The sequence below is a fragment of the Ips typographus genome, linkage group LG5, assembly GCF_016097725.1.
Source record: "Ips typographus isolate SLU linkage group LG5, UJ_Ityp_2.0, whole genome shotgun sequence".
In the NCBI taxonomy this organism is placed as follows: domain Eukaryota; kingdom Metazoa; phylum Arthropoda; class Insecta; order Coleoptera; family Curculionidae; genus Ips; species Ips typographus.
In genome coordinates, this window is record NC_138426.1 from 6,730,436 (window position 1) to 6,749,925 (window position 19,490).

General features: G+C 38.6%; 1 protein-coding gene and 1 long non-coding RNA gene across 4 annotated transcripts; one reads left to right on the forward strand and one right to left on the reverse strand.

The window, feature by feature from the left end:
* Window positions 1-2,902: 2,902 nt before the first annotated feature.
* Window positions 2,903-10,126, forward strand: LOC145729022 (beta-hexosaminidase subunit beta-like). Its single transcript, XM_081979631.1, has 9 exons — window positions 2,903-3,195; window positions 3,248-3,473; window positions 5,175-5,290; window positions 5,343-5,548; window positions 5,606-5,721; window positions 5,774-5,966; window positions 6,020-6,236; window positions 9,668-9,812; window positions 9,861-10,126. Exons 1-9 carry the CDS (start codon window positions 3,028-3,030, stop codon window positions 10,073-10,075), a joined length of 1,602 nt encoding a protein of 533 aa, XP_081835757.1. The 5' UTR covers window positions 2,903-3,027; the 3' UTR covers window positions 10,076-10,126.
* LOC145729023 (uncharacterized) lies at window positions 10,058-19,044 on the reverse strand. 3 transcript variants are annotated; one of them, XR_014178216.1, is made up of 4 exons: window positions 13,454-14,505; window positions 10,526-10,701; window positions 10,258-10,456; window positions 10,058-10,194 (listed from the first exon to the last, which is right to left on the reverse strand). It is a non-coding gene; the product is annotated as an uncharacterized LOC145729023 (long non-coding RNA). The 3 variants fall into 3 exon arrangements; XR_014178215.1 differs by lacking the exons at window positions 10,058-10,194; window positions 13,454-14,505 and adding an exon at window positions 18,243-19,044 and having other exon boundaries at window positions 10,254-10,456; XR_014178214.1 differs by lacking the exon at window positions 10,058-10,194 and having other exon boundaries at window positions 10,254-10,456; window positions 13,454-14,502.
* Between the last annotated feature and the right edge of the window lie 446 nt (window positions 19,045-19,490).

A 19,490-nucleotide genomic window follows, 5' to 3' on the forward strand; every position in this document is an offset into this window, starting at 1 on the left:
ACAATTATAACTCACAGAGGTGCTTTCCGATGATCGGTCCAACTTTCAGGAAATCAGGGTGTCCTTCCATATTATGATGACATACGTATAGTGGGTAGTGGGTCATTCATCCAGCGACTTAGATAGGAAGTTGCGTGCGGTTCTCTCCCGTTTTAAAGAATGTGGACTTCATCTCCGTAAAGATAGATGTATCTTTCAAACCTTCAAGCCTTTTTAGGCTTACTACATTTTTATAATTTGTTTATAAAGAATAAAATATATTTTGCTGAGCTCCTCCATAAACTAGCATAAAGGCATGCAGTTCAAATGGGGTTTTGAGGAAAATACTGCTTTTAAGCAAACTGAAGACATTCTAGCCAGTGAACCTGTGCTGTGCCACTACGATGAGTCAAAGAAACTAATCTCGACATGCGACGCGAGCTCTTATGGAGTGGGATGTATCTTGAGCCAACCTAATGACCAGGTACTGGAGAGGCCAATAGCCTATCATAGTAGGACCCAGCCCTCGGACAATATTGTAGAGTTCATTCATTTTTCCCTTAAAGCGTTCGCCCTCCGTGAACTCTACCGACTTCTCTGACCAACATCCCCCATCATGATCTACGCCGTCTTGGCAATCTGGGGATAAGAATACTGTAACTGTTGATTTAATTTCTCTAATAAAGTGGGATGTCTGTGGATTCCTGAGTTTTTTCCTTCTGAGCTACCCCTTAACGTGACAATATTATACAAAATATCCAGCTTTAACCATTTAATCATTCGAGGAAAAATGCCTCATTTGCTAAAGAAGCACATAAAACGCAATTAAGTTTAGGATTTTCACTATTAATGTAGCAACATGATCGGCTGGCGGTACTCTCTCCTCTTGAATAGTCTCTGGCTTTAAATCATTGCACGCAGCTTCAACTTCCAGCGCTCGAACCAGTAATTCGCTGCTGTTGCTCCCTATGAAAATCTTTAGCATTTTCTTTACCTCCGGATCTCTAATCGCTTCTACACAATACTGTGCCACAAATTCTTCCTGGATTTCATCCGGGACGGCTGGGTAAGCCAGCACAAGGCGACGAATTTCGGCCTCAAACTCTTGTAGATTTTCACCAGTTTTCTGCTGTCTTGCCTTTAATTGCGTTTGATACACTCCTTTCCTATGTTGATCCCCATAACGTCGTTCTAATGCAGCTACTAATGCTTCATAGTTGCTTTGTTGGGCGATAGGCAGAGTCTGTAACAGCTCCAATGCAGGTCCTCGTAATGCCACCACCAGTGCTACAGCCATTTCCTCGTTACTCCATCCATTTGCATTTGCAGCGGCCTCAAATTAGAGTTGGTACGTTGCCCATGAAGTTTGACCATCGTATGTGGGAGGCTTGATCTTGTTGAGTCCGTTTCCGGTGATCATTGTAGAGCTGGCTCCTCTGCTGTCAATTTTCCGCTCTAAGTCGCGTAGCTTTATCTCTACATCATTCTGAATTTTATTAATGTCTTCCCGAACATCATTCTGAATATTTTATTGAGACTATGGGTTAGATACTCTTGGATTTCTGTCTTGGTCCCCGCTAGAACGTTCAATATTTCTACGTTACGCTTTTCTTGCCGCTCTCTGTCTTCTTCTTTGTCTTGTTGTCGAATCCTTTCTTCTACTTCCTATCTTCTTGTCGAATTCTTTCTTGTTCTTCCTTGTCTTGTTGTCGAATCCTTTCTTGTTCTTCTTTGTCTCGTTGTCGAATCTCTTCTTGTTTTTCAAGCATTTCCATAATAGCTGCAAGTTGGGCCTCCATAATTGCACGTTGACGTCTTGTTATTGGCATAAAATAAATTTAACACACCACTGTTCCGAAAATCTCTAGTCCGGTTCTGCACACAAGTCTCTAACCCGAAGTTTAGTTCCAATTCACGTCGCACTAAAGTCTGATCCCACTTCTGACACCAATTGTTACGATTTTCCCGTGGGTGTACACAAAGTCAATTTAACTCAACAATTAATAAATTTATTTACATTTCAAAACACTCCGTACAATAATTAATTCAGCTACCAAAAACACTACTACAATTCCACAATTATTCCACTATTTAAACTTTACCGCGTTCCCAAATTCACTACTCCCGCCGTCGAGACCGCTTCTTCTATATTCGCAAACCACGTTCTAGAATGACCTCAAAACGCTTCGCGATTTGCGTCGAATATCAAAGATGCTTCCAGGTGTGTCGCTATCTAACGGTGGCCTACTTTAACACGCGCCCGGCCAGATATTGCGGCGCATCGATTTCATCCCGAATCGAGTGCTCGTTCGGAAGTATCGAACATAGTAGGCCCAAACCGTAACAGTATTTTATGGAATTGCCGTTGAATGTTCTGAATTTTATTTGATGGTTTCTGCCTTTTCTGAACTACATTTGGAAATGGTGTTTCCATTATACAGCATTTTGGTTGCTCCTACTTGAAATAGCCAATTCTTAGAGAATATTATTTTCTCATTATACGGTCTTATCATCATTATCACTATAACAAACCAACTGAGCACTGTCGATACCACTAGTCAGGTACTCAGGAATATCCCGTAACCATTAAATAAATCGAATATTTTGTTCTATGTATGCTACTCTAACAAATGATGCACATTTCCAAAGCCTGCAGGAATTTAAATAGTTCGAAGTTGCTCCTAGCAAATATGATTGCGATTACTTATTCTCTTAATGACCTGCTTCGCTTGACGTTGGAACTTTTTTAATTACAACTTTAGCAAACTTTCGCAGGCATACAAAGAAAAATGTAATATTTATCTAATCTCATTTTATACTGAAACGTTAAACAGTTTAAACGGAAACACTTAATTTAAACGCTGTACCACGATACTAAGTGTAATCTTAGTCGTTCACTGAATGTGAAAAATGATTTCGCCTACAAACAATTTGAATGAACAATTTGAAAATTGTTTGTTATCAGTTACTTCAATATGTTAGGATATTGGCTATTATCAGTGCCTGGTGACATTTAAATGCTGCAAAGTGAATCAATTAATATTAACAATGAAAGCAACATTGTTTCTATTATTGTGTTTAGTGCTCAAACCAATCCAAGCAAGTAATCCAGGACCGGCAGTATTAGCAACAAAAGGAGCAATATGGCCTAGACCTCAGCAACTCAACACTACCGAACAGTATTTTATTTTCAAACCAGACACTTTTGTATTTACCGTAAGTTACTACTTAAATAAGTTAACGGGTACTAAGCTGCAAGTTACTTTAGGTAACCAAAGTGACATGTGATTTTCTTCAAAATGCGTTAGACAGATATTGGAAGATATTGCAACAAGATACTCAAATGGTGCTAGATAGTGCAGAATATAGACAAGGGGACATTAAGTTAAGAACGTCGATGGAAGATTTTATAGGATATCTTGATCATCTGGAAGTTAATTTAACTGGAGTATGTCTAGATGATGAATATCCAAGTCTACAAATGGATGAAAGCTGTAAGAAAATGTTGTTTGTCAACATTTAGATTAAGATAGTTTCAGTCGAAAGATTTTGATATAAATTCAAGAAATTGCAATTTTCTGAGGTGCATATAATAAGTGTACAGGATGTCCGGATTTTTAGAGTGTTTTGACAAGAAAGCCCAATTTTCCGGCTAGATAGGATAGCGGCGTTAGAGGGCGTTTTTCAAATTTCGCCCATTTTGAAAGCTCCTCTCAACTCTCTCTCTCTCCTTAGAAAGCATTTTTCAGGAAAATGACATAATGCATGTCAACTTATTTTATTATGGACTATCGAGGGGTGCATTGACACTTAAAACTGGACCACCCTGTGGAAATTAGACTTTCCGCAACTGTGCGATATGTAAACATGAATGGGTCGGGAAGATTCCTTTCTACATATAAGTTGCAAAAAAACGTAATGTCGATTTTCTCAATACGCAATTTTAAGGGTCAATGTAGTTTAAGTGTTTCAAATTAAATTAAAAAAAAATTCCCAATTTTTTCTTCATTGCAAGCTTTATTACATTTTCTCCCCTGTGTAGAAAGACAGCCGGCGCCCCCTTTTACATCTTAAGCTCCTGAAGATGGGTACCTATGTACTCGAAACTAGTCGAGCGTACCCTGAGGTTTAATAAAGTTTGTTAACAAAATTGTGGAGGAGGCTGCGTGTATTATTTTTATATTGTAGACAGTCAAGGGTAAAAGTATTGCTTACAAATATTTATTTTTAGGTTTTTTTTCTTTGGTCAATTTAGTTGTATTCTGTATTAACCTACCAATAATGGTTAAGTTACCTTACTCCACTGGGGCTTAAACTGATGTCATCATTATTTTGCCAACCCTCATACGAGGTAAAAATTCTTACCCCAATCCTATGTGATCTCTGCTGAGCAGATATCGCCTTCTTTCATTGACAGCCCGCTCCCCCCATCATTAATCACAGCCTTCACATTTTTCATATTCACTCTCCTGATCTAACATCATGTTAGCTCAATCCATTTCTCACTCTAATCCTTGCTTTTGAAACATTCATCCCTCACAAGGCCTATCGTTGGTTCTTTTCTTCCTTCCTCAGAGTGATCTCGTTTTTTCAGCTATTCTTCCATCTTTTTTCCACACGACAGATTATCTTGATTTACATCTCGCATTTATTGTCATATTGTCCGCCATTCTTTTGACTTCACCCTTCCTGTCTTCCCACTCTAAACAAAACCTAAATCGCTTGCACACCAACCATCCCTCACCATCCAACCATCCCTCTCACACTTTATATAACTTTATCAATACTTGGGCGTTGAAGCAGGTCAACTGTTAGCCAGGGTATAGGATTTCCTTCCTTCCTTCTCAAATTGCAAAAATCTAGGATTTTTTTGTATCCCTCCATTACTTTCCACTCTCCATAACTCCTTCCGCACCTGTTTCCAATGTTTCCGAATCTCCAGCATGAGCACACAGTCAATAACGTTGTAGAGTCGTTTACAGGTTTTAAGAAATAAAGATAAAATGTTAACGTTAACTCGTTAGGAAGCAAGCTATCTCCAAGATTATCATAATTCAGATCCATTGCCGAACCACGGCACGTGTGTTCATCATAATAAAGGGATGATGAAACAATAATGGCTAAAAAAAACCGTAGTATCTAAGACAACTGAAAACGTAGATTTAAAAAAAGTAAATGGAATTATGTCATTACAGATCGGTTATGGATTACTGCTAACAGAACAGAATTACGAGCGTCAACAGTTTGGGGAATTTTAAGAGGACTGGAAACCTTTTCTCAATTGGTGTATCTGGGCAGTGATGGGCTCTCAGTAATATTGACAACATTATCATTAATGCAAATACTTTATCAGCTTTTTGCAGCTTAGATTGAATAATACAATTGTTAGAGACTTTCCACGTTACAAACACAGAGGATTGTTGATTGACACTTCCAGACACTTTATACCTTTGGAACAAATCTACCAAACCTTAGATGCTATGGCATTTAACAAAATAAACGTCCTTCATTGGCACATCGTGGACGACCAAAGTTTTCCTTATGTTAGTGAAAAGTTTCCGGAACTAAGGTTAGATTCGTGCCTAAGTTTTATACCAAAATCTATAAATATAACATTCTCTTATAGTAACATGGGAGCGTATAATAGATACACCAAAGTCTACTTCCCTGAAGACGTTCTTAATGTTATAGAGTACGCAAGAGCTCGAGGCATAAGAGTCATGCCAGAATTTGATACACCTGGTAATAAATCTACCAGTTGAATACAGTTTAATTAATGAAGCTACTGATTAAGGTCATACCAGTTCTTGGGGTCTATCCCATCCGGAGATTCTGACTCCTTGTGAAATTTTCTTTACGCTTGGTCCAATGGATCCAAGCAAGGAAACTACATTTACCTTTTTGAACAACTTGTTCAGTGAAGTTAAGAATGTTTTTAAAGATAATTTTCTTCATTTAGGAGGAGATGAAGTGGACTTTTTATGCTGGTTATACTTACAACTAGAAGCACAGCATTTTAAACTAATAAAACACTTTTCAGGCAAGCAGACGATAACATAACCAAATTTATGCGAGAACAGAACATTACCTCCTACAAGGGGCTTGAAAGTTACTACATACAGAAAGTAGTGGATATGGCAGAATCTCTCAATTACAACTCCATAGTTTGGGAGGAGGTTTTCTCCAATGGAGTGAAATTACCTATCGAAACACTTGTTCATGTTTGGAAGTCTGATTGGAAAGATACAATGAAAAATGTAAGGTGACAACATAATCGAGACACACCAAAATACACTCGTTTTCTGTAACGTTAGGGTTACCTTAGTTTCACAAGTGGAACCCTCGTTGCAGTTTTTAACGATTAGTTGTACGCTAAATTGCAACTGAAACTAAATATACAGGGTGAGTTAAGGTTAAACGGCCAAACTTATACCATGCCTAAGGAATTGGAAACAACACAAAGCAGAAAGTTGTAATAAAGTTGTGCCCGAAAATGCGTTGTTACCGAGTTACAGGTTGATAACATTTCAGATTTTTTAAATGTTTTATTACATAACTTCATTCATTTCGACAACTGAGCGAGGCACAATTATCGCATTCTACAATGAAAACTCATTATTGTACTAGTAACATAATGTAGTCTTTCTACGCCAGCAGTACACGTCAATAATAAGCATATTTTAGACCGCTTAAAAGAAAATATTTTTGCCAGAAATGGCGTTAGACCGAATTTTCCATTTTTTGACCAGACCTCAGTCACACCCTGTATACTCGGATCCGTGGCAACTTTCAAAAAGATCATTTAGGTCATCAGAAAGAGAAAGAAAACGCCTTTTAATCCTCAAAAAAGATAACAAATTTAGCTGTCCCATACTTTTTGACGAGCAGTTTAATTGACTTTTCTTCATTTGGTAAAGTGGTCCCAGTTAAGATTTACGTTTATTTTTCCTAGTAAACTAAAAAAATTCTCGTATTTTGGGGATCATCCGAATCAACTGTTAGCAATTGTGGTAGCTAGGCCTATTGATTGGACAAATATAACAAAATTGTTATCTTCATTTGGTATCTGAAACAAAAGTTGCTATTGCACTTTGGCATTAGTTTCCATGACGTTGAAGACCAGGCAATTTGATGGCTGTGGTTCGTTTCTGTCAATAAATGGATGACCGAGATAAAACACACAATTGAATTTCGAATCTGCATTTTAAATCATCAAAACAGTCGCTAACTGGCCTTGCTTAAATTTGTGTACAGAGTGAAAAAGGTTTTTATATTTTGGTCCTCATTTCAAAAGGAATTTACTTCACAAATGAACAGTGCTTAGTTACATCAGATGCTCTTGCAGAGCAAAATGAAGAGGAAGGAGTCGATCAAAGAATATTTTCTTACGGTGAAATAACGTGCAGACAGACAGAGGTTACATGATGGTTCACTTGGTATGTTATGCCGTGCTAGAAGCTTTGAATGAAAAACTTAATGTTTATTCCGAAGTGAAGCCAAATTGGTTGCAAGATAAGGAAGCTGAGACATACAGCAAACATCGAGCTCATCTGCTGCTTAGAATAGATTCGGTAGAGGACATGCAACCTCAGACAATTATTTAAAAGATGTTTGTCATCATTTTAGAACCATGGAACTTGATTATCCAACTGTTAAAAAGAAAGGTCTGAATCAAGAAATCTTTTGAGTCAGTCAGGTCAGTCAGTTAGTTAATCAGTCAGTCAATTCTTAGTCAGACTCTAGCAGCAGCCCTTTTGCATCCACTCCTGGACATAGGCTTCCCCTTGCAGCTTTCATTCGGATCGGTTCATTGCCATCTGGTGCCATTTCTTCCCGCTATTTCTTCGTCGATTCATCGTTTCTGTGAATGACTAGCACTTCTTTTATTTTGCCTTTTATGATCCCTTAGGCTTACCCCCAACATAGTTCTTTCGATTGCTTGTTGTGTTGTTCTTTGTCTATTCGCGCTTTTAACTGTGAGAGTCATTGTTTCCATACCATAAGTAAAGACTGACAAAACACATGTGTTGAAAACCTTCTTTTTCAAATTGATAGGAAGTGTTGAAGTTCTTAATGTTGTTCCCAATTTTCCTACAGCAGCCCATGTTAGTCGAATACGTCTTGTTATTTCGGCTGTTTGATTTTCTTTACCCAGTGTTATGAGTGTCCTAAATATATGTATTCGTTGACTTTCTCTATATGTTGTCTTTCTAAGTGTAGGTCGCCGGGACATGGAGTCAACAGTTTAGTTTTATTGATGTTCATGTTTAAACCGATTTTTCCCGAGTCTCTCTTTAAGTCTGCCAACATTTCAATAAGTTCTTCCTTCGTACTGCTGATTAAAACTATGTCGTCGGCGAAGCGTAAATTGCTCAGATATCCACCATCCACCCGCAGGCAATTTTTGTCGCAATCTAGTCTGTCTTCTGAATACGTCCTCCAATACAAGGGTAAATAACTTAGGGGATATTGTGTCTCCTTGTCGGACGCCTCTGTTAATTGGTATTCGTTTGGTTGTTACATCTTCTCACACTTACAGATTAGTGTACCTTGATTCTATTCGAGCATTATTCAGCCATCGGATTATTGCCCAAAGCTCAACAGAATCAAAAGCCTTGTTAAAATCTATAAATGCGAGATGGAGGGGCGTATTGTACTCGTTACACTTTTCTATAAGAGTCCGTAGCATTTGAAGTTGCTCTACGGTGCTATGTCCCTTGCGAAAACCAGCCTGATTACTCGACTGATATTCATCTAGTTTGCGCGTAAGCCTGTTTGTAAGGATCTTGGTAAGAAGTTTATAACGAAGGGGCAAGCTTATTGGGCGAAAGTTGCTGAGATTTACCTTGTCTTTCTTTTTGTGTAACAAGATGCCCGGGCATTTTGGATGTTCTTGGAATATTACCGATGTGGTTCAATAAGATTTTCATGGATTCCATTGTTGTGCCTTCCAGTTTTATCATTTCACTAGTAATTTTATCTTCACCAGGAGCTCGACCATTTTTTAGTTGGCTTAGGGCTTCCTCAATTTCGGTGGAGTTTATGTCAGGGATTTCTTCTGAGCCGACGTTTATGATCTTACATTGAGTATTAGCGTTCTCTAGTTCCGATGGAATTGATGAATATAGGTCTTTATAATATTCTTCGATTATATTTACTATCTCGTCACTTTCGTATTTTACTTCGCTGTCTTTGTTCTTCATTTGATAAATGCATGCTTGTCCATTTTTATCAAGTGAAACTAATTAATCAGTGATAACATTTTTTACTAGAATCATATTGACGTTTTTGCCAAAAACTGTATAGAAACTATCAGTGTTGTATCCCGCACTGAGTGCAGTAAAGCCACTTTTCCGCACACAATTGATTTTTCAAAAATTTACATTCAAATCAACAAATAATAACTGTATATTTGATTTCTTGCAATTTTTTTTTTAAACTTTACAAATAGAAACCATTGTTTTATTAATATTACTATAAATGTTTAATCAATTTAATGAAAATTGAGACTTATAGGAATAATGTTGTACCTAACACTTGCGTTTTTTCCCACTTTAACTGCAACTGCATTATCGTGCGGAATTGTACAACTTTCCGCACTTATTAGGTAAATAACTATGGTTGACACTAATTAAAGTAAATACTATCTATTTATTGATTAGCTAGTTGCTAATAATAAAAACTTTAGGTCACGTCATCGGGAAAATATGCTCTTTTATCATCTTGCTGGTACCTGGATAAACTAGACTCTGGTGGAGACTGGAGAGATTTCTATCTATGCGATCCAACTGACTTTGGAGGAAATGCTACAGAACAGCAGATGGTTTTAGGAGGTAGTTTTCCTTTCAAATTAAATACAACTTATTTAGGATAATATCTAGGTGAAGCCTGCATGTGGGGAGAGTCAGTAAACCAGTACAATATCATCTCTAGAGTATGGCCACGTGCTTCTACAACTGCCGAGAAGCTATGGTCAGCTTATTCCAGCGAATACGATCTAACTGAACCTTCTGAACGTTTGGAGGAACACACCTGTAGAATGAATAGAAGGGGAATTGGAGCACAACCTCCAAATGGAGCAGGATACTGTGATTAAATTTGTTTGTTGTTAACTTCATTTACAAAAATATACCAAGATTCTAATTCAGGTTTTAGCGAATCCACTGTCCTCATGTTACGATGCTAATTTCAGAATTTAAACTACATGTTTTCTCCCTTGAAACGAAACCGAAAAAAGGAAAAGTCTTTGAAGTTTGACATAAAAAAAAGCGCAATTACCTGCACATCCTATTTAACCATAACGTCCGACAATCTCAGGGGGTTTAGTTATTCCCTATTAAGAAAACCGCGATGTGTGAGTTCGTTTTTGTATTTGCTACGTGATGTTCCGGGTCTTGATTGATCCGATACCGACAAACATAAAGTGAAATGAAGGTTATTTTCTTTGATGCGCTACGTGTCCTGGTCTGAAATTATTCTGTGCAAGAATAAAATGTTATTGAGATATTATATCTGTAAATGCTTGTAATTTTAATTATAACATTACCCATAAAATGAGATATTTTCGCAGTGTTATGCATGGACCATTTTCTTTAGGGCACCTCTAATTTGTTAATTTCAAGGGAGATTTAGTACTGTGTGCAGTCCAACAACTCGTACTGATAACCGTCTATTTGTATGGTTCTTTTTGTTTCAGTCTCCATTGTTTCTGTCCCTGACTTGCTGTAATCGAAAAAATCTTATCAGCACATTTGAAATTCTTTCACTGGAATTTGTTTTGCCATTTTAATAATGTGTTAGAAAAATTAATTACATAATAAAATTTAATTTGAAATAACAATATACGATAAATTAACACTACACACAAAACGCAAAGGTGAATAACTTTTATGCAAGAAACAAATACATAAAACAAAAACTAATTCTCAAAGGTACAATTAAAAATCGATGTATCCGAGATACTTAGTACCTACCGTTAATAACACATTAAAAAGCAATTATTTTTGTACTTTTGAAACACTCAGAGATTACACATAAGATAATTAGTGAAGTTTATTGTTTTTTCTTAGAAACCCAGCTACTCAGTCAATTGCTCGCAAAAAATCAAACAGAAATAACTAACTTTATCGTATAATATGAACTGTCGTAGGAACGACGAACTGGACGAAAGTACTAACAACACCTTCACAATACCACTGGCAATGTGCTAGTGCAGTAATTGATGAGGACAAAACAAGGTGGGCCATATCCGGCTTTTCCCCCTTCAAGTCACCAGGACCTGATGGTATAAGACCAGCCCTACTTCAATGGGGAATGGACATTCTTATGCCGCGCCTGGTTGGAGTATTCAGAGCCTCTTTAGCTCTGAGGTATATTCCCAGTAAGTGGAGATTACGAGTGGTATTTATACCCAAACCAAGTAGGATATTAGTCTCACATCGTTCTGATTAAAAATAATGGAGAGGCTTTGCGAGCGGTATATAAGAGATGAGGTACTGGTTTACAACCCACTTCACCCAAATCAGCATGCATATACTCCGGGTAGGTCCACTGATTCGGCCCTTTACCAAGTGGTTGGCAGAATCGAAAGATCATTGGACAATAAAGAACCACCCTGGGTATATTCATATTATCTCCAGGAAGGTACCTCTGGTATTAAGAGAATGGACACTTAAGATGCTCTCCAGTAGAGCAATAAGTATCAACGTAGAAGACATCACAGTGAGAGGACTGGTCATGAAGGGATATCCACAAGGAGGCGTCTTATCACCCCTTCTTTGGAACATAGTTCTGGATACCCTAATTAATCACCTCAACAATAATGGATTCTACACAATTGCATACGCAGATTACATAGTTATCTTGCAGACCGGTAAATTTGTGAACACACTGTGCGATAGAGCGCAGGATGGGCTGAAATTAATAGAAACATGGTGTAAGGAGCACTCACTGTCGATCAATCCCGACAAGATTGAGATGGTCCTTATCACCAGGAAAAGAAGTTTATCGGATTTAAAACCTCCCGAAATTTTCAAATGCAAACTAAACTTCTCTGAAGAGGTGAAATACCTTAGTATTACCCTCGACAGGAAGTTAACCTGGAACTCTCACCCACAAAGCAGAGCAAAAAAGCATATGTGGTTTATGAGCAATGTCGAAGGACAGTACCTACATGGGGTCTTTCACCCCGCGTGGTCACCTGGATCTACACTGCAATAATAAGCAATAATAATAATATACCTATGTTAACGTAGGTAAGGTTCTACAAGCAACGGCTATCGGAAAATTATATCAAATACAGCTAATGGCTTGTTTAAACATAACGGGAGCCATGAGAATAACACCAACCGCGGCAATGGAATTAATTACTGGTCTGACCTCTCTGGACCTGTACGTTAAGGAGGTTGCGTTAATGGCCATGTTACGATTGCGCCGGCTGGTGTAAACCCCGCAGTAGGAGCAGGTCAATTGAGGCTAAGCTATTGGCGAGAAGCACTCACTGCGCTGCCTCTGCTGCAGGCAGCCAGTGACGCTTTTGAACCCAGATTTATGTTTAACAAACCCTACAAAATACAAATAAAACAGAACTCAGAGTCAGATGGTGCAAATGCAATACGTATTTACACAGACGGCTCACAAACCAAAGAAGGCTCAAGATGTGGAGTTTACTCTAGGTCACTAAACCTAAGGATTAAGTGGGGAATGGTAAAAAATACCAGCGTGGTTCAAACGGAACTGGCTGGTTTCTCAATCGCTACGAAATAACTAACCAGAAAAGGTATTTCTGGCAAAAACATAATAATCTGCACGGACAGTAGACAAGCCCTATTAGCCCTGAACAGACAACGTCTTACCTCAGGGCTAGTACTAGAGTGCCACCAAGAATTAGCTAACGTCTCGGTAGATAACAATATTATCCTGAGATGGGTTAAAGGGCACGATAGGAGCAAAGGTAATCGCATTGCCGACTCTAGTAGTATAGCAACGCCGGTTCTGCCTCATTTTGATAAAATGGTGAAGGCGCGAGGCGCTCGTGGTGCCCGGAGCCCCGAGCCCGTGTAGCCCCCGTGGTGAAGTCACGTGGGGCCGCTAGCCCCCCACCTGTCACTTGTCACTTGTCAAGGGCATTTGGGGCGCCAGCAAAGCCGGGGCTCATTTTTATGAAAATGGTGAAGGCGCGAGGCGCTCGGTGTGTAGCGTGGGACGGTGGGGCCCCCAACCCCTACACCCCAACCCCTAACCCCCAAACCGTCACCCCCACAACCGTACAGCGCTCGTTTAATTATATCATTTATTCGGTTATAATTAATATTACCACGCGCAAATTGAAGTCCATGTTAATTAAATGTTGCCCGACTGACTATTTTCTTATTTGCAGCAGATAAGGATGCGTACGTCGTTGGCGATTCAAACAGGTAATGGTTAACTTGTGACCCATTTGAAATGGTAACTTCTTTAGCAATAAATTCTGAACCTTGTACCCCGTTTAAGGTAAAACCTTGAATATCAACATCAAACACTTTCATTTTTTTTTCGGAGAGAGAGCTCAACTTTTTAGGTCAACAGTCGGACACCTACTGAAAAATGCAAATACAACAAATTATGCTTTTGTTAATGTCCTATCAGTCCATATTTGGCGCGGCACTTTTCCCACTATCAACGCATAATTGTTGTTGATTTCCGCTTATTTTCATGTATCTGCCCACAAAATATATTTAAAAACAACAAATATGGTTTTGTTAATGTCCTATCAGCCCAACTATCAATGCATAATTGTTGTTTTTCAGTTATTTTTCATAAATCTGACCACAAAAATTTATTCAAAAGTAACAAAAATATGTTTTGGTAATGTCCTATCTCCCCTTCCTTTTGATCACAACTGCATATAAAAGCATAAGCGAAAGCGGTAGTAAAAATAAACAGAGCTTTTCTTCCAAGTCAGTTTGCAGCAGCTAAGATACAACAAAGAACAATGTCTAAGTCACCTGCCATTAGTGATTGTGCTGAAGCCCTCAACGAGTTGTGCAACATTGTTACACCACCAGAAATCCAGCCAGACGAAGTGATTGAAGAAGAAAACCAAAATAATGACGGTGAAGATGTCGTAAGTGAGACCTATAGCTGTTGCCCGTATAATCCAAATATTGACTTGACATTAAGAATAAGGGAAGTGAATGATTTCTATGAAGCTCCAGTTGACAAGCGCATCCAAAACATTACTGGAGATGTTAATCAACGCGATAAGGATTGGTGGTTATGGAATCGTGCTGTACAACACCATGAATCAATAGTGTTTTGTAATTTCCATTATGTTCTCGAGATAAGATCTATAAATTTAATTATGAATATTTGCCCTGAATGTCATGAAGATTTTGGTGATGAGTTTTACAAAAAAGTTGCTTATCACTACAAGGGTGTGTCTTTTTTGCTAGTGCATGAGCATAACTATTTTCATATGAATTGCGATGTGTGTTGTAAAGCTACAAACGCCTATAATTTCAATTTTTCATGTGTTTGGGGCAACAATATACATAAACGTTTAGAAATTTCATGTATCTGCCCACAAAATATATTTAAAACAACAAATATGGGGTTTGTTAATGTCCTATCAGTCCTACTATCAATGCATAATTGTTGTTTTAAATATATTTTGTGGGCAGATACATGAAATTTCTAAACGTTTATGTATATTGTTGCCCCAAACACATGAAAAATTGAAATTATAGGCGTTTGTAGCTTTACAACACACATCGCAATTCATATGAAAATAGTTATGCTCATGCACTAGCAAAAAAGACACACCCTTGTAGTGATAAGCAACTTTTTTGTAAAACTCATCACCAAAATCTTCATGACATTCAGGGCAAATATTCATAATTAAATTTATAGATCTTATCTCGAGAACATAATGGAAATTACAAAACACTATTGATTCATGGTGTTGTACAGCACGATTCCATAACCACCAATCCTTATCGCGTTGATTAACATCTCCAGTAATGTTTTGGATGCGCTTGTCAACTGGAGCTTCATAGAAATCATTCACTTCCCTTATTCTTAATGTCACGTCAATATTTGGATTATACGTGCAACAGCTATAGGTCTCACTTACGACATCTTCACCGTCATTATTTTGGTTTTCTTCTTCAATCACTTCGTCTGGCTGGATTTCTGGTGGTGTGACAATGTTGCAAAACTCGTTGAGGGCTTCAGCACAATCACTAATGGCAGGTGACTTAGACATTGTTCTTTGTTGTATCTTAGCTGCTGCAAACTGACTTGGAAGAAAAGCTCTGTTTATTTTTACTACCGCTTTCGCTTATGCTTTTATATGCAGTTGTGACCAAAGGAAGGGGAGATAGGACATTACCAAAAACATATTTTTGTTACTTTTGAATATATTTTTGTGGTCAGATTTATGAAAAATAAGCGAAAAACAACAATTATGCATTGATAGTTGGGCTGATAGGACATTAACAAAACCCATATTTGTTGTTTTTAAATATATTTTGTGGGTAGATACATGAAAAATAAGCGTACATCAACAACAATTATGCGTTGATAGTGGGAAAAGTGCCAAATATGGACTAATAGGACATTAACAAAAGCATAATTTGTTGTTTTTGAATATATTTTGCAGCCAAATACCTAATTACATGAAAAATAAGCGTAAAAATTACTACGTAGTGACCCTGGTCAGACCATGTATGAAATTGGAAAATCACTTTTGATCATTTTTCAGTAGGTGTCCGACTGTTGACCTAAAAAATTGAACTCCCCCTCCGAAAAAAAAGAAACAATGAAAGTGTTTGCTGTTGATATTGTAACATAGTAATTACACTATGTTCCGTACCTGCATTTGCTTCGGTCTCCCCCAATACCAGACTTATGTAAACAAGATCGGCGAATTGGGGTCATGATGTGGGTATAAATACAGCTTCAAAGCACGTACTAATCACCGAACTCTGGGGTCTTCCCCAGAGGGAAGTCACTGACTGATCTCTGGGACAGTCTGGGTTTACCATCTGTGTAGCTTTTAGTGGAGCAGTTGGTAACCAAGTGCAAGCACCCGGAAATCAGCCTGTCAAAGGAAATAGCACGGGCGAGCAGCATTAGTTGCCGTACCGGCTTATCTCCCTTTAACAGTACCAAAGCGTCTTATTCGGCGTGGTGAATGCCCTGGGACACTAGTCTAGGGTTCTATTCACCCCCGGTAAGCGTGCGCCCTCCGCGAACCCCTACAGACGCTCCATACGTCATGATCCTCGCCATCTTGGCAATCTGGGAGTAAGACCATTGTATCAATCATCTTGAATAAAAGTGGATTACCGGTACACCTGTGGTTTCCTTCCTCTGAGCTACCCCTTAACGTGACAATATTCAAGGTTTTACCTTAAACGGGGTACAAGGTTCAGAATTTATTGCTAAAGAAGTTACCATTTCAAATGGGTCACAAGTTAACCATTACCTGTTTGAATCGCCAATGACGTACGCATCCTTATCTGCTGCTAATAAGAAAATAGTCAGTCGGGCAACATTTAATTACCATGTACTTCAATTTGCCCGTTTGCCCCACCGTCCCACGCTACACACCGAGCGCCTCGCGCCTTCACCATTTTCATAAAAATGAGCCCCGGCTTTGCTGGCTCCCCAAATGCCCTTGACAAGTGACAAGTGACAGGTGGGGGGCTAGGGGCCCCACGTGACGTCACCACGGGGGCTACACGGGCTCGGGGCTCCGGGCACCACGAGCGCCTCGCGCCTTCACCATTTTATCAAAATGAGGCAGAACCGGCGTTGCTATACTACTGACTCTTTAGCCAGGGAAGCGGCTGGACTAAAAATTTTACGACCCAGTGACACCTACCTACGGCCTGATGACTTCGACAATTGCGGAACTAGTCAAACGCTAAACCCATGCTCAATTCCTAAATAAATGGGATGGAATCCAAGGATGCAGTCTTGCCAGGATCACCCTGGGTGACCCTGGGAAGCTAGCGCCGAAGAAATATTTGGCGATGACCAGGAAAAACCTACGTTTAACAGTAAGATTTCTGACTGGTCACTAAGTCAACTAAGGAAACACCTCCATACTATGGGGCTAGTGAACACACCTCTATGCAGGATGTGTGAACAGGAAGATGAAACTGTCGTGCATGGCTTATGCGAGTGTCCGTAGTTATCGTCAATAAGAGAGTGTGTGTTCGGTGAGTCTTGGCCTACACCTGCCGACATAAAAGAGAGGTCTGTGACCTAGTGACCTGTCCACCTTCCTGGGAAAGGTAGGATAGACGGTGACCTAGGTGGACAACTCGGGAGGATGTACAATGGGTCACATGTGGCCTAAGTGCTGTGGGTTTACACTCACCCTCCCCACTCTACAGATACAGATGAACTGTCGTACTCTCAAAATATACCACATTTTATTAAACTATCTCAAAATGATGGCTTTTAATACATTTTATTTTAATTTTCAGTTTTTGAGATACTCTAAAAAAATCTCCTTTAAAATTAGAAGATTTTGGACGAATAAACTTGAGTGCACTATATGTTCCCTTCACATCACGTTCATGCTATTAAGAATAAACTGAATAAATGTTCGCCATTTTTTATTTGCGCAAACATCATGTTTTCGTTCACTTCCAAGAAACTGTCTTTCTCAAAGCTGTTAGTCCTCTGATTGCTTGTTAATTTTTTTTAAAGATTCAGAAAAGTTTAATGTTTTGTTTCAATATTGAACACATACTGAATATTGAAATCAAACCGTAAGATAGATACCTAAATTAATAAGAACAACAAAGTTACTCCACTTATTACCTAAATAAAAATGAACACGGTGAGTATCTGTAGGATAGTGATCATACCATTCCATCTAGTAATGTCCAATGACTTCTACGTACACGCGTAATTTTGGTCCAACAAATAAGAAAATAAACTCATGCAGTTATGATATAACAAGTTTTCATGCAGAATTATTGGTAATTTTTATGCACTCGTGCAATTACTACCGATTATTTCCCGAATAAATAAAATCATTAAAAACAGAACAAACCCAACATACAACCTCTCCAGGAGAACGTAAGAAAAGTTCAGTAAAAAGCGTATGCTACGTGCAAATGTTTATTGAGCCTTTGTGAACCTCTTTCGACCCTTTAGGCCATCGTCAGCACTCAAATCCGTCGAGAGAGAAACAACGGACAGCTCAGAGAGGTATGCTTGCTGTTGAAAGTTGGAAAAGAAAATAAAATGCCAATGTTACTCACTCGTCGATCCACTGGAGACCACCACGCAATCCGCCACAGAACACATGTCCAGGGCTGAAGGACAGGACTCAAGACCTCCACAAAAATTCAGGGGCGCAACATCCAACACATTAACACTTAGTCTAAGATTACACCTCTAATGTAGCACTGTGTGTTTGTTAAAATTTTTAGTTATTTTTAAAAAAAAAAGGGGTTGAAACAGCTTTGGGAAGTAATAAATTACAAAATTAAAAAGTTAAAACGTTGAAGAGTTATAAAAAAGGTAAGACGTCTTTTGTTTAAATTTTTTTTCTTAAACCGTCCCTTAGGTCGTTAGAAGTCGTAATGACCCTACGAAAGTCGCGATTGGCTTTCGTACGGACAAAATAGACAACCCAGAGACATCTACCATCAAGTCGGCGAGTCCTGGGCTAGATTGGAAAAAAGGACAGATAGAGAGAGATAAAGCTTCTCGGCGTACCAACAGTACCGCCTGCCTGGTCGACAGAGGTCGTTAATTTATCGATTAATGTATTAACAATGGAGATGATGATTTTGGGTTTGTTTATTGATTAGTGACGAGAGAGAGTCTCCTGTGCAGGGGGACGCAACTTCTATTGAGAATTACTTGTGTATAATTAACAGACCGTGAGTTAAGAGCCATTTCCTTCGTTATTTCTACATCCCCCAGAAAGTCTAGCCTGTTGAAGTTGCGGGTTTACAAGTTGTGCAGGATTTGTCCCGATGTCGAATTTGTGTCCAGTCTCAGTCAAATGTCTACCAAAAGCAGAGTTACTAGTCCTACTGAGATGTTCTCCGTCTCTAGTTTAGGAGGACTAGGAGAACTCTGGACATAGGAGATGAACATGGGAAATCAGTTTTTATTTTTTTGCGCCGGTAAGGTTAATGTAATGGAAAAACGTTTCAGATAAAAGTTGTAGAGCACATTTTCGGTTATCAACTTGCATTTTTTTCAATGCCGTAAGTTTGACCATTAAGACGCAAAACGGCTCTAAAATTCGAAAATTTCTTGCGCCAAGCGGTCGTTAAGGAAAATTTATATCCGGCCGTGCTACCAACCTTTCAAAATCATAACAAATCGCCGACCGTCATTCTCTAATCAAAACATTCAAAACAAGTTTATTTAGTAAGAATTTTGAGTTACTACTCACATAATGCAAGAAAAATTTAAATAAATCGTGATAAAGTAATCTGGTATATCTGGTAAATCTGGTAAGTTGCATTTATAACCTCATTCAAAGTGTCTAC